Below are 14,219 nucleotides of genomic sequence, written 5' to 3' on the forward strand. Positions count from 1 at the left end.
AATTCGATCTATAAATTCTAACGTTGAAAGTGGAAGCATCAAAATCTATATCCTTTAATGTTAGTTCATAAATCTTGATATTTACGTACAATTTCAGCAAACATCCGTTTACATTGGAAACGGAATAAAACAAAAACAATAATGCACCTCTCGCGATCCCCGGGGGCACATTTTTGCCCCAATAATATATATTTATCATATTTATTGACTGATAAATAGGAACGAAGTGTTGAGTGCATTTTTATGTTTCAATGGGTTACTTTTATTATGTGTTTTACTCTGACATTTTTGACATTTAATCATGGATATGGAACAGATGGATTATCAAGAGCTCGGACTATTGTACTTCTGATTCTGTTCTTTTCTGAGTCTTAACCTCTTAAGACGCACGTCAAATTTCGATAAATAGTATTTGAAACTTGATGTCAACCCGTAAAACTTGATATTTGAAGGGATGTTTACAAAAACAACATAAATACACTATTATGATTTTACAGGAAACTAAACAAACTAAATGTCTTTTTACATACTAGTTATTAGAGATAATATTTTATAGGTGATTTTAGTATGTGGCCAATAGTTCAGAAATATACTATTACACATTTCAAAGACCAGTATTTATTGAAAAAATAGTAAAATAGGTTCGTCACTTATGCAGTTTTTGTAAAATTTTGTTAGTTATGTTCTTTTTGTACGAAAGTAAAAACAAAGTTGCCTAGGAGTTGTCTTCTTATTTTAAGAAATACAGGTCTATCACACTCAAGACACTGAGGTTTTCACCACTCCTTTCTGCCACACGGTATAAGACGAGGGTGGAAAGAGATGGTGAATGAATGTTAGACAATATGGCCTCTGCTCGGCGCTTGATTATCATTAGTTTTTCCAGTTCAAGCACGTATAAACCCATCTTCAATATCAAAGTAAAAGCATCGCCACAATATAAAATGCCACGGAGCATTATCAATACGCGAGCGAAAATAGATTCTGTTTACAAAAACAGGTGCCTTTGAAAACTACTGGCGTATCCCAAGTGGCATTAGCAGATAACGCATATGCGGGTATCGAGTGAGGCGGGAATACAGATTTCTACCCCACGGCGCAAGAGTGGAATTTCAAAGGGTTTTTTGGTGAAAACTCGGTCGGCGTAAGGAACCGTGACGGTGGGTACTGTAGCTGGAATGTTGTGTTGTATGTAGTGCCGCGGTTTGTACGCAGCTCAATGTCTTGTAGATGGATTTACTGTCGCACTTAGATATGTCACTTCTGTAATATATAATAAGTAATGGGTAGCTTGTGTTTTTGCTCCCGTGGAAGAACAAAAGACAGGCTAAGTTTGCTATCTTGTGGAACTGCCGAGAAATCTCTTCTTAGTGCACTTCTTTAACAATCAAGATTAAATTGAATACATTGGCAACATTTTTCAAGTCACTAGCTCAAGTGGTTTATGAGGGTGCAATACAAATACTTATATAGATTTTACGATAAAAATTTTGTGAGAAGGAAAGTAACATGCGCATTATGTTTGACCAGCTGTTGCCGGCGACATCATTTGCGAAGAATTCGTTTATTATGCACACTTGGAAACAGCTCATTGTTTCGGGATAAAAGGTATCCTACTATTGATTCTCGTCCTATATGCAATCGTGGCATTCGGTTCAGTAGTTAAAACATAAAAGCGGGACAAACAAACCCTCACTTTCGCATTTATAATAGGTACAACGTAAGGATTGGATTGAATTGGGTTGGAAGGATTGGGTTGTATTTTGTGATTGTATGTACTTATATAGGTACAAGGTTGTAATTAAAATTAGGTCCTCAGCAATCCGTGCTGCGTGCTATACACTAGGGGTTATAGCACGCAGCACGGATTGCTGAGGACCTGGGTTCGATTCCCAGCGCTGGTCTCTTTTTCTGGTTTTTCTGTGCATCCATGTCTCAGTTTGTATTTTCGATATGGTTTCACGGGATACCCGTAAAAGTAACAAATTTGGAGTTGTAATAAAAAATACAAAAAGACTCCAAAAAACCAATCATAAAATTAGGTACTTAATAAGAGTAATTATGGTGTGCATAAATGCTGTGTACAATTGTAATCGTAATGTGTTATTCTTGTAAGATTTAAGTTGTGCTGTTGTTTACAACATGAAATTGTACCTAACTAATAAATAAATAAATTGAAAGTGACGGTTCGACGAGTGAGGTGAGGCTCTTAAAACTCCAAATGTATTTTCATATTTTTCACTTCCACTAAGGTTTTTGAAACCAATAGACAAAATAATATCTTCTTTGAGTTGAAATTCAGACTTACCTTACCAATATCTACGTCTTATCTCTATATTTTATATTCAATTAGAATTTGACACCGCTTCTAATATTTCTTTTAGTAATTGGATGGGATGTGCGACGGTAATAAAATTGTAATTAAAAATTAATTATTTTGATACTGGCCTCTCCCCGAGGGTGCATAGTAAGTAGCTCGCATTTGTTTACTACTAAACTGTTTGGATTAGTGATGGTGTTACAGTCATTCCGTTGTTTAAACTTGAGTAAAGATTTAAGTGATCGAAGCTTATTTTTAGAAGCCTGTATTCAAATTTCCATTGTTTGAAATTTCCTGTGACCGATTTTACTTGAACTTTACTCCGGATGTGTAGATAAAATGTAAGTTCAATAAAAGAAAAAGATTCTAATACAACTTGTTTTAAAAAAAATAAGCTTTTGCTTTGGTTTTGGATTTGATGCACATTCTCAAGGTCGTAACTGAGGAGGGTAATGAGGTGACGAGAGCTTCATTTAATGCAGATCGGTGGTCATGGTCAAAAGAAGAGCTGTTTCGACCACGATGCCAATCAAAAAAATTAATGTAAACCTTATCCCATTGCATCTCATCAGTTAGTGGACTGTGCTGGGTATTGAACATTTTAAAATCAATACCAGAAATAAACTTTAACTGTCCCAAAAAGGATAAGTTTCCTCGGCACGTGTCCCAACAGGAAGGGTTACCAGAACATTTAATTATGTAATTAAAACCCTCGCCCGAAAGACAAATGACTACAAACATTTTAATTTAGTAAATTTGCTAATGAAACCCACTTACCCTGTTTCCATTAGTTGGCCGCGGGGACATAGGCCCTGTGCACATTATAATAAGTTATTACAACATAATTTATTATTCTGTCATTACCGTGACACGGTCGCGTGTGTGCCTGTCATAAGTTAGAGTCATCCAAGCCACTGCGGTTAATTTCATTGGGTATGGTGACAAAAATTCTGTTTGCTTTAGCCACGGTGTCAGGATGGTCCCCGGTAATGAGTGCTGTAATGATAAGTATGGTAATGAATTGGATTTAATTATGGAAATTGCGTGATGGGTTTTAGAACGGTTCCCGCTGGCTTTTCGTGTAGCTATTAGATAAGATAAAATAGAATCATTATTCTCAATGATGGTGTAGTTATTGCTGAAAAATACAAAATCATTGTTGAAATTAGGCAAATAGTGTTGCGCTGAATGCAAATTAAAATCGGTACAAAAAAGAAAATTTTAAGAATTTTGTGAAATTAGATTAATAATTCGCTTACTGATATTTGGACGGATTATGAACGTAAATTATATCTAAGAATCTGCCCTAAAATGATATCAGTGTAAAATAAAGGTCTAAAGTCAATTCTTGAGGAAATGGTGTAAACATACACTCAAACAATATCACCTCTTAAAAACGTAAAAAGTAAGATAATTAATATATAAGATAATTGTATATATAGTAAAGTTATTTTTAGGATAGTTTAGTATAAGTACTTCAATTGTACCCTTTCTATAATGCGTTTGTTTGAATAAAATGATTTTTTCTGAAAAAAAAAGATAATTATTAAACGAACGTTTGTAGATAAGAACACAGGCTAATCCGGGTGCTACTCGTAAATCAATATACAAAAGTACAAGAAATGTGCAAGAATACTTAACTAGAATACTTTATTTACCTCTGCTTAGGGTAACCGAGCGGTAATGTCAGAATAGGACACGTCCATCGTAAAGCGAGTGAGAAACGAGTCGTCGAAACAAATCGGACAAGTCATCAATTGCCCCGTGTTATTGATATTCGAGCGGGGCTTTTCCGTGTGGTCACCCCGGTGCTGTTACTGTGTAATATTTTGCAATTGTGTCGGGTTTTTGCAATTATTTTGTATAAATAAATTTCATATAACATTAATTTTAGTTTAATTGACCCAGCCCCAAATTTAATTCCAGCAGACTATGAGTACCTACTAGGTGAGGGCTAATCATATTTCGCGTAATAAGTTTTGTGGTAAAGCACGGAAAATCTGGAATGTAAATCTATAACGTAATTCCATTCAACCACTGACTCCTCATTGTTATTCTACGAAGAAATAACAAAATAAACCAAATAACAAACTTTTCACTAACCTCCGTCCCCACAAACACAAAATCCGTCGTAGAAACAACACCTGTATTACCATAACAAGACGTGAAATTTGAATGTCCTCAAATCGAATAACGCGCCACCGTCGGAGTCCCGGAATTAAGTTATCCACTTTTTGCAAGAAAAGACGGACACGTTAACATATGAATATGACAAATTGTCCGACGGCGGTCAGGCCGCGGACTATCCCGTGTCCGACGGAGTTTTACGGCACCCTAGGGACAGTAGGGGGACCAACTTGAAAATTTTTCATTCCACTCGACTAGCGGTGGAAGAAAAACGGCCAGGTCACTCGTCAAAACTGTAACAATTTCTCAGAAACAATAATGGGATAAAAAACGTGCCGGAGGCGGCCAGTGGAAAAGCTATTATGGCCACTGTCAATGTTATTTATTTGGACGCCACATGTTGAGAATTTTTATTCTATCATGGGATTTCAACTTTTATTGGTGATGGCTACCGACGTCGAATGGACACACCTGCGTTCTATTATTGGTTTAGGGAAATCAAATTGCGGCTTCGAAGTGGAATTGACAGTTATAAACTTGAAACGGTTTAAACTTTAAAAATTCAGGAGGATGTTACATTAAAAAGTACTTAAATATGTAGGGACACGCAATGTTCAATCAGACTCTATGTAAAAATAACATCAAAATTACTTGATTCCGAAGAAAAAAAAGGGTTGATTGAAAACTTGCTAAAATATTCTCATCTCAATTTATTCATTTGTGAAATACCTGACGTTGCTCTAAATCTATCTTAGTGATACAACATTCTAAGCCACGTCCTGGTTATAATGAAAGTAGTGATTTGTGTTCGCTGCGAAGTAATTCCCAAATGGAATCAGGAAGAGTGCAGCCGTGGGCCGAATTGCAAATACGCATATGTCGCGGACTTTATTCTGTCTTCGATTCAGGAACTAACATCCGTGCGACGGCAAATTACTGTCTGCCCGGCCTTGTGGGGTTTGCGGAGAAAATATTTATGCAGCTAGCTGCTGCGGATCAAATTGTAATATTCGTTATGTAGAGGACATTGCTTTTTAAGGTTCCGTCGTTTCCGTACAGTCACCTGCTCTGACACATCCTACCAGTGTCAGAAATAGAGCGTTGTATCAGATATTGGTAAATAGGTACTGGTTACTGTACACTGTTCAAGTTTCATACCTGAAAAGTGAAAAAGAATCCTTGTAGGGTCACTTCGTTATCCGTCTTTGTCTGTTTGTCGGTCTAAATTTAAAGTACTGACATTCATTTACTCAAGAATCATGAAATTTAGAAATAAAGGTCTCACAACACTACCAAAGAATAAAAATTCAAATGGAAATTGAGGATGATGCCATAGATAGTAAAGCAAATCGGATTATTCAACGACAACGACGACAATGAAAAAAAAACTAACTAAATACTAACTAGGACTAGGACATTTAAGCTATGGATAGTACTTTCAAACCTTCATAGGGTAGTCACATTGGTATTGTATGAAACCGACGGTGTGCGAAATTTCGATTGGACATAAGAAATCGAATTCAGCTTGATTTCAGCGCGATTTAAGTTTCAACTACTAAGTACTTAATATTTCAGGGGATTTCATTTCTTACATTATCTACTACTTAATAAATAGCCATGGATATAAAGTATCATACAAATAAGACAGAGCAAGAGTCGCAAATTTTGCTAAGTCCCGGAATTAAAACTAGATACAGACAGGCTACTTTATTCCATTAAAACGTGACTCTCTCTTCATTCTTCACCATCCAAAGTCTATTATTCTAACTTCACAATCCGCTTGAAATCATACGATGCGTCCCAATATAAATGTAAATATGGAGCGTGAAATATGACAGTTATAATTGGTTTATTGCACTTACGACTCGCACCTCGATTGTTGTGCGTATGCTAATTTCTGATGAGTTTGAATATTCGTTGAGGCGTCCTTAATTCGGATGCACTATTTTCTTTTGTTTTTGTGAATTAACGAGGCATTCCTATCACTCTGTTTCTTGAGTCCCGTACCGCTCTGGTAGATAGAACCCATTCACACGAGACATCAGATTCTTTGCGAAAACTGTTTTTTGTAGGATCCGATTTGGTGGCAACAGTATTGCAATGCGCGCGTTAACACAACCATAATACGGTTGTAGGATCCGGGAATAAAACGAATCCTACAAAATGTGTCATCTAATTTTGCGACTACCTACAAATTAGTCCCGTCGTTCGATAAAATGCCGGATATGATTAGTATTTAAATACCTGCATTCACATAAGCTCGGAACAAGAATCCTGCAAAAACCCAAGAAACCAAGGATACCTCTAAACCGGGCAGAACGTGAACATATTCTCTGTTTTTTTAGGACCCAATACAGTTAGTAGATCCACCAAAACTTGACGCCATGTGAATAGACTTTTACGGTGTAAATCTACCATCTGATAGAGCACGCATAATGATAACGAATTGAACGAATGAAAGCATTTATTTAATTAGAGGTAATATAGAGTAACATAGAGTATAAAGTTGTGTAAAGCCCCTGGATTCCATGGAGAAAATGTTAATCACCTACCATTTATCTACAAGTTTGTAACTAAAAACCAGAAATTAGCATGAACCAAACTAAACACATCAACCATTGTTTTTAGCCAAGCCAGCTCATAAATATTCACTAGTCACGAGAGACGATTCATTTAGGGCATGGCCCTCTTTTTGCTGTTGGCGTAGCCACCAGAGAATTGTTTGGATCGACTCGGAGATCAATGTTGTTAATGGACCACTTTTTTTATTAATTACAGGGAATTTTTTTGAAAAAAAAACCCTGGGAATCGCTGTAAAAATACAATCTTCCTGTTATTTTATGAGAGCCTTTTTGTTTTACTAAAAAAGTGACTTTAAAATCGGCTGGGCAGCGTTCGGGAAGCTTCGCAGTGTCTTTTCGTCCAAATTACCGCAGTGTTTGAAGTCAAAAGTCTTTACATTGCATTGGTTGCATACTTTATTAAAAGATTGGAAAAATTTACACTTTGGAAATATTTTGTTGTCATCTAATTTATTAGGTATCGATATATTTTTAATACCATAAATTAAATTTAAGATTGTAATCAACACATTTGATCCTATCTCTCGCTTTTTTCGTGTTGAAGTGAAAGTGACAGATCAATGTGAAGTTCAAATATGTGGAATTCATTGAATAGACCCATCACTGTACCTACTCAGCATTTTAAAAAAATAATTAAAAAGTTACTTTGTCTCACGGAGTGAGCAAAATGCGATTTTGCTCACTGATTTCTCATAGCAAAACCTGCCTGTTTGAGGTGCTGAGGTGAAAAATAAATCAATAACTAAAATATTTTAAGTTTAATGTCATTGTTATATTATAAATTTGTCACAGAAAATATCTTGCGACGATTTCGTTATTGGCGAAATTCACGATTATTTAATTTAAACAACCGTCCACTGAACAGTTATAATAACTTTTTTTTTGTTGCTCCATTATTGCACAAAAAAGTTCACAGACGCGTGTCTCAAATGGATAGCACTCCCGCTCACACTGGTCCCAACCGGTCCGAGATATCGTGTCCGTGAGCAGTGTCTATGTGTGCGTTGCTAGAGCGCACTTGTATGGAGATTGACTTCCGAACTATCTGTGTTTTGTGGCCGGGCTGTGTCCCCACCCAGTCTTTAATCAGGAATGTTTCTTTTTTTTGCACTGTTTTTATAGTTTATCGAGAGTTATTGTAAAATTGTAATGCATCACAATATCATTATTATTCAAATTAATGTAAATATTACACTACAATCCTGGTCTGACTTGTTGAGGTTTAACTGTTTCGAAAATGGTTAAACTGATCGAGTGTTGCCATTATTTCCGGATTGAAAGTTTCTTTGCGAACTTCCTTCCGTTGGTTCGTGTCGTCATAGTGTGTTGTCTGTTTTTATATGTTTTAGTTTTTAAATGGGTCCCACTGAAAAACAGCGTTGCGGCTTGCCGTAACACTATGCTGAGTGGGGTCCACTTTATACTATTCAATGTTATTTTTATTTTTTTCCATCTAATTTATTTTTATGTGTAAATAAATGTTTCTCTCTCTCTCTCTCTCTCTCTCTCTCACATCATCATCATCAAAATGTTTTTTTTTTATCAATACTACATAGTTACTTTTAAAAGTTGATAAGATATAAAAAATAATCTTACTTATCTCTGTGGAAAAGAAAACAAAGAAATCAGCCATTTTATGAAATAACCATTAAAAATGTTTTTTTGATATGATGATAGTTTCTCAGATTGAGTAACATAATTTACACACCAAATCATGAAAATGTCTTCTTCTTCTTCTTCTTCTCAGCCTTCTTTTACCAAATTCTTGGTATAGGCCTCCGTCAACCTCTTCCACTCCGATCTTTTTTGGGCAGTTAGAGTCCAGTTGCTGCCTGCCACCTTTTTTATATCGTCTTTTCATCTCATTTGCGGTCTGCCCACTAGTCTTTTCTGTTCTCATGGTCTCCAATTCAGAACAACTCTACACCACGAATTGGTTTTTCGGGCAATATGTCCCGCCCATTGCCATTTGAGCTTCGCTATCCGTCTACCAATATCGGCGACTTTACTTTGCTTTCTGAGCCATTTGTTAGTTTTCCTGTCCCTCCTTGTAACTCCAACCAGTTTCCTCTCCATTGCTCTTTGGGCAACTCGGAGCTTTTCGACCGCAGCTTTCGTTGCTGCTCCGTAAGTTTTTTAACCGGCAGGACACATTGGTTGAAGATCCGTGATAGAAAATGTCATGAAATTTTAATCCTCAGTTGCTTGCTGATATACACTATTTGTCTATTTCTTTTCGGATTGTTTTAAGGTATGTTTCGGATAAATTTGACTAACGCATGACACTACCATAAACGCGTGCAAGGTCATACCAGTAATTGTGTTTTCTGACTTCTTATGCCATACATATATGCCATAGATGTTTAGATGTTGCCATTTCCGCATAGAAGAAGTCAGGGGCAACTACTAGTTAATATATATTAATGGCAATACTAGACAAGAGCTTTCATATTTATAGTAAATCTTCAGTACTTATGAAAACGTACATGGTGTAAATTTTCGAATATTCACACCACAGTTTATGGCATGACGTACATTATTGTTGTTATTGAAGATAAGATAATAATTGATTAGGAACGCGTTATCTTTGGCATAAAACTGATTTCATTCCACACAAAGTTATTTAATGTCATCAACATAACTCGTCAATAATACAATGGCAGAAAACGAAGAAAAACTACGAGATTATATGCAGAAAATTGCGACAGAACAAGGCTATGGCAATGGAGTTGTGGATATTCAAGCAATGTCTTCAGAAGGCGCTAATTTTACGACGTCTCTCTACCTTGCTAATATATCGGACCCACCAAAAGAAGACATGAAGCTTTTTGTCAAAGTTGCAAATATTAGTGAAGAAATTAGAGCTGCTAATAACAACATGTTTGAAATACTCTACGAAACAGAACGTTTTTTCTACGAGGAACTAGCTATTGTTTTTGAAAATATGTACGATGAACATAGCGTTCCACAGAAAGATAGACTTCAATATCCAAATTATTACGGGTACAAATCTGTTAAAATGGAAGAAACGATGGTGCTTGAAAATCTTGTGGCTAAAGATTTCGGCAACTTTGACAGACTGAAAACATTTAACTGGGATTATGCGTCAAAATCTGTAGAAATATTAGCTAAATTCCACGCTCTGGGGTTAGCTTTTAGACATAAAAGTCGAGAAGACTTTGATCGCATCATTAAAAAAATACCACATAGAGTAGCCGATGAAAACATTAGAAAAGCCTACGTAGAACAGGCTATTAAAACAGGAACGCAGATGATGAATGAAAGATATAAAGAAAAAATGCTGAAATTTTTCGAAACTGATCATTTATTGAGACAATTAGAAAAAGTATCGAATCCGCCCGCTGATGGCTTTCTTATTCATAGTGATTTTCGGTCTAGTAATTTGATGCAAAGAAGACGAGTAAGCCTAACTCTTCCTTACTTTATTCTTTAATTATCGTGACACTTCCAAGGACTTAAAATATTAATGGGTATATTGTATTTTCTGTTTCAGAACGGGAAACTCGAATTAATTCTATTGGACTTCCAAACCTTACGCCTCGGCGCTCTTACTACAGACTTGATGTATTTCATCTTCACTGGCTCAGACGTGCAGTTCCGCAAGTACCACTACCAGCAGCTTCTAGACTTTTATTACCAGGAACTAACTCTGGCTTTAAAGAACCTTCACGTTGACATCAACAAAGTGTATCCGAGAGAGACTTTTGATAAAGAATTGGAAGAGGTGAGTTCAAGAAAATGCTAATTATTGATCTAGTAAACCTAACTAATTTACATATGCATACATATTTAATGGCACTAGCATAATTTTTGAAACCTAAATGAAATTTGAATTAAGAGGGCAGTTTCTATGTCTTTCACTAAATCTGCTTAACCCAAATCTGTTAAACAAGATCTCTGGCTGTGTCACACAAAGGTATAATGAAATACTTTATTAGTCGAGTAGTCTAAGTTAAGTTTCCTCCCACCGTATTTTTTCTTTATTAGTCGAGTACTCTAAGTTATGTTTCCTCCCACCGTATTAATTTTGTTTCTCTAATGAATACTAAAAAGTTCAATTGATTTTTGATTTTGCCTTTAACGTTTTCACACCGTAATTAATTATCATCATCATCTTGGCCTATATTACGTCCCGCTGTACGGGTATTCTTCCAGAATACCTGGCCACGCTTGGATTATAGTTTCCAAGCGAGCCTGGTGCGGATGGGGAATTTCAGACACATCATGGAATTACTTCACAGGAGTGTAAAGGTTTTCTTCCGATTTTTCTTCACCGTAAAAGCCGTGGTAAAATTTAAATGGAATTTCACACATGAATTTTGAAAACTTAGGTTCGAGTCCGGATTACAACCCACAATCCTCTGCTTGAGAGGCATAGGTCAAATCACTAAGTAGACTATCACAGGTGTAATTAATGAAGGATGATAATTACATTTCAGACCAAGTACGTGGGCTTATTTATTGGCTTGACAATGATGTCAATGCTGACTGCTGACTCTGAAGATACGCCAAAGATGGAAGGTATAGACAACATGTCGATGACCCCAAATCAGCTCGCCGCGGAGCGACTAAACGGGATCGTTGAAGACTACATACAATGGGGAATCATTTAGATGGCCTTAAATCCTCAAAGTGGGTAAGACCAAGATGTATACCAAAGTTTTATTATTATCTTATAAGCTCATGAAATTACCACCACCACCACGACCAAGTTAAACGCAAACTTGAACCACTTCAGTATCTGCTAGGTACGAGTACAATTAAAAACCTTTGGTATGCCGTGGTACGGATCCCCCGCCCTCAATGAAATGTGTACCTTATGCTTACGTATCCAATATCCAATTTTCTTCGGATCTGTCACGCCCCCTCCCCCCAATGTAATTTGAAACCTAGGAAACCTAATTAGAGTCCAACTTTCATCTTTCTTTTTGAATACATAAAACATAACTAAGGCGGCCAACGGCTTACCAAAGGTAAATGAATATAATATGTCAATAAATGTAATACTAACTACTTCTGTCTTTCCTTTTTACTTAAACTAAAGACTTACCCAAACCGGAAAAAATACCTTCCTCCAATTGCTGTTTCCACGCCCGATCGTAATCTAATACCCGAACGATCTGTAGTAGCGAAGCATCGTCCGACAATCCACCGGGATTCATTACCGGTACCGGGCTGATTGAGACGGTGTTGTGTTCACAATTGTTAATTTTTTCCACATAAATGAAAATTTTCTTCTTGTATAAGTATCTTTTTCTTTTTATGGTGATTACGCGAAATAGTTTAACCCAAAAGTATGCCCCATCTCATAATGTACATCGGGGTAAAATTGTTGAATATTTAGAGTTTCTAGCTCCAGTTTTCGTTTGATACGTACTTCTAGGCTAGGACCCTGCTTACCTTATATTTAGTTCTTCATTCTCTGGTAAGCTGGTATTTTACGTTGCAGATAAATACCGTACCTAGTTGTAGACGGGTATTTTATTTCCTTCTTTTATTCGAATACATAAAACACCAGAAAGAAATTAGTCAAACCAAACTGTTAGGCTGCGTGAGAAAAAAATAAACAAAACGCGAACTTTGTTGTTGGATGGACGCACGGTCTTACACAATAAGATAACACTTGCAGATGCAGTTATCATAAAATATCCTAACACTAACGCATAAAACATATTATAATAACTAATATTAATCAGGCGCTATTGTTGCGATGATTTCGCGTAGGGCGTGCAGTTATCATTAGCTTCGCAGCGGGTGATGTGCAAATTGCACATTTTATGACATGTGTGCATTTACTTGATACCGATAGGTTGAGGGGGGCTTGCAGTGTTAGTTTTCACAATAAACCTTGGTTTTTGAATCGAGTCAGTTATTGGATATTAATAACTGGAGACTGCTTCTACATAAAAATAAAATGTTCTTAATTTACGTATTAATGAAAATGGTATTCTATTTACACTACGATCAGGGCTGGTAGTTAGGCTTGGTAGGATTGGAAAATCTTTGAATTGCGATCTCATATTTTCACAGTTACAAGTTAATATTCTTTGCTGAATGATAAACCAAACGATCCAACGAAAACTCGCAACAATGAACTTTGAAACATATAGGTACGTTATGATAACCGATATTGCTAATTCATAGGTAGGTACAAGTCGTCATTAAGCAATGTTATTGTTACTCATAAATTACTACCCACAATATTCTCGCGTATACTCAATGATACAAAATCTTGGCATTGTCATCCTGATGAAAAGGTATTTGGCTATGTTTTAAGCTTCATGCCATCATCTCACTACAACATGTATTGATTTGACTTGTTTGGTGCAATATTTCTACGTTGTAATGAACCCTAAACAATAGTTCCATTCTATTTTACTAACTATTCCTCCGTAAAAACAAAACAGCTACTTACACAACATACATTACTGATGCATAATGGAATGTATCAGAAATCGAAGGGGTGTTGCATCATCCCCTAATTTGCTTTTTATTTTATTTGCCCCCCCTTGAATTAGTCTTACCATATGTGAGCCTGCTTGTGTTACACTTCAGCTTCGAATGTACACATTTTTATAGTGTGCGTTGTGCAGGCGGGCTCTTTAACATTATAAATTATAAGTTAGTATTTATTGTACATCAGAACTGGTACCAAATGTATAAAACAACTAATCTGAGGTCTTATTTCAATGCAATTTCAGAGACTAATATTGATTGTAATAGAAACTGTTGAACTTGTGCAAAGAACAGAAATGAAAATTAGAACACGCTATTACTAAAGCTACCTATTACTAAATGGACATCTAAACTCTTCGTGGTTTAAAGATTCAATTTTAATTTTATCTTTGTTGTATTCGGCAAAAAATATATTACAGTTAGTAATCATCATAATCAGGACAGGAGCGGATGGCGACGTCTCACGAAGTCCCTTTGTACCACTGGGGTACCATTGGACGACAACAAGCATCATAATTTCACTTTTGTACTTACTAAATTTCGACTAATTGGAATCTTTTGTCAACAGAAATCCATGTTTGGGTTTAAAGGTTACTGTAAAACTCACTCTACTCGCAAAATTAAAAAATAAAAATACAAAAAATCTTATTTCTTTACTATTGTTAAGACGTTAAATGCAATAAAAAAATGGAATTTAAATTTTTGTTGCCCAC

General features: G+C 36.0%; 1 protein-coding gene across 1 annotated transcript; it reads left to right on the forward strand.

The window, feature by feature from the left end:
- The first annotated feature begins 9,656 nt into the window (after positions 1-9,656).
- Positions 9,657-12,063, forward strand: LOC141436203 (uncharacterized). The gene is made up of 3 exons (XM_074099088.1): positions 9,657-10,450; positions 10,544-10,774; positions 11,490-12,063. The coding sequence occupies exons 1-3, from the start codon at positions 9,686-9,688 to the stop codon at positions 11,661-11,663; spliced, it is 1,170 nt and encodes a 389-aa protein (XP_073955189.1). The 5' UTR covers positions 9,657-9,685; the 3' UTR covers positions 11,664-12,063.
- Positions 12,064-14,219: the final 2,156 nt, after the last annotated feature.

This window comes from Choristoneura fumiferana, chromosome 16 (assembly GCF_025370935.1).
Source record: "Choristoneura fumiferana chromosome 16, NRCan_CFum_1, whole genome shotgun sequence".
NCBI lineage: Eukaryota > Metazoa > Arthropoda > Insecta > Lepidoptera > Tortricidae > Choristoneura > Choristoneura fumiferana.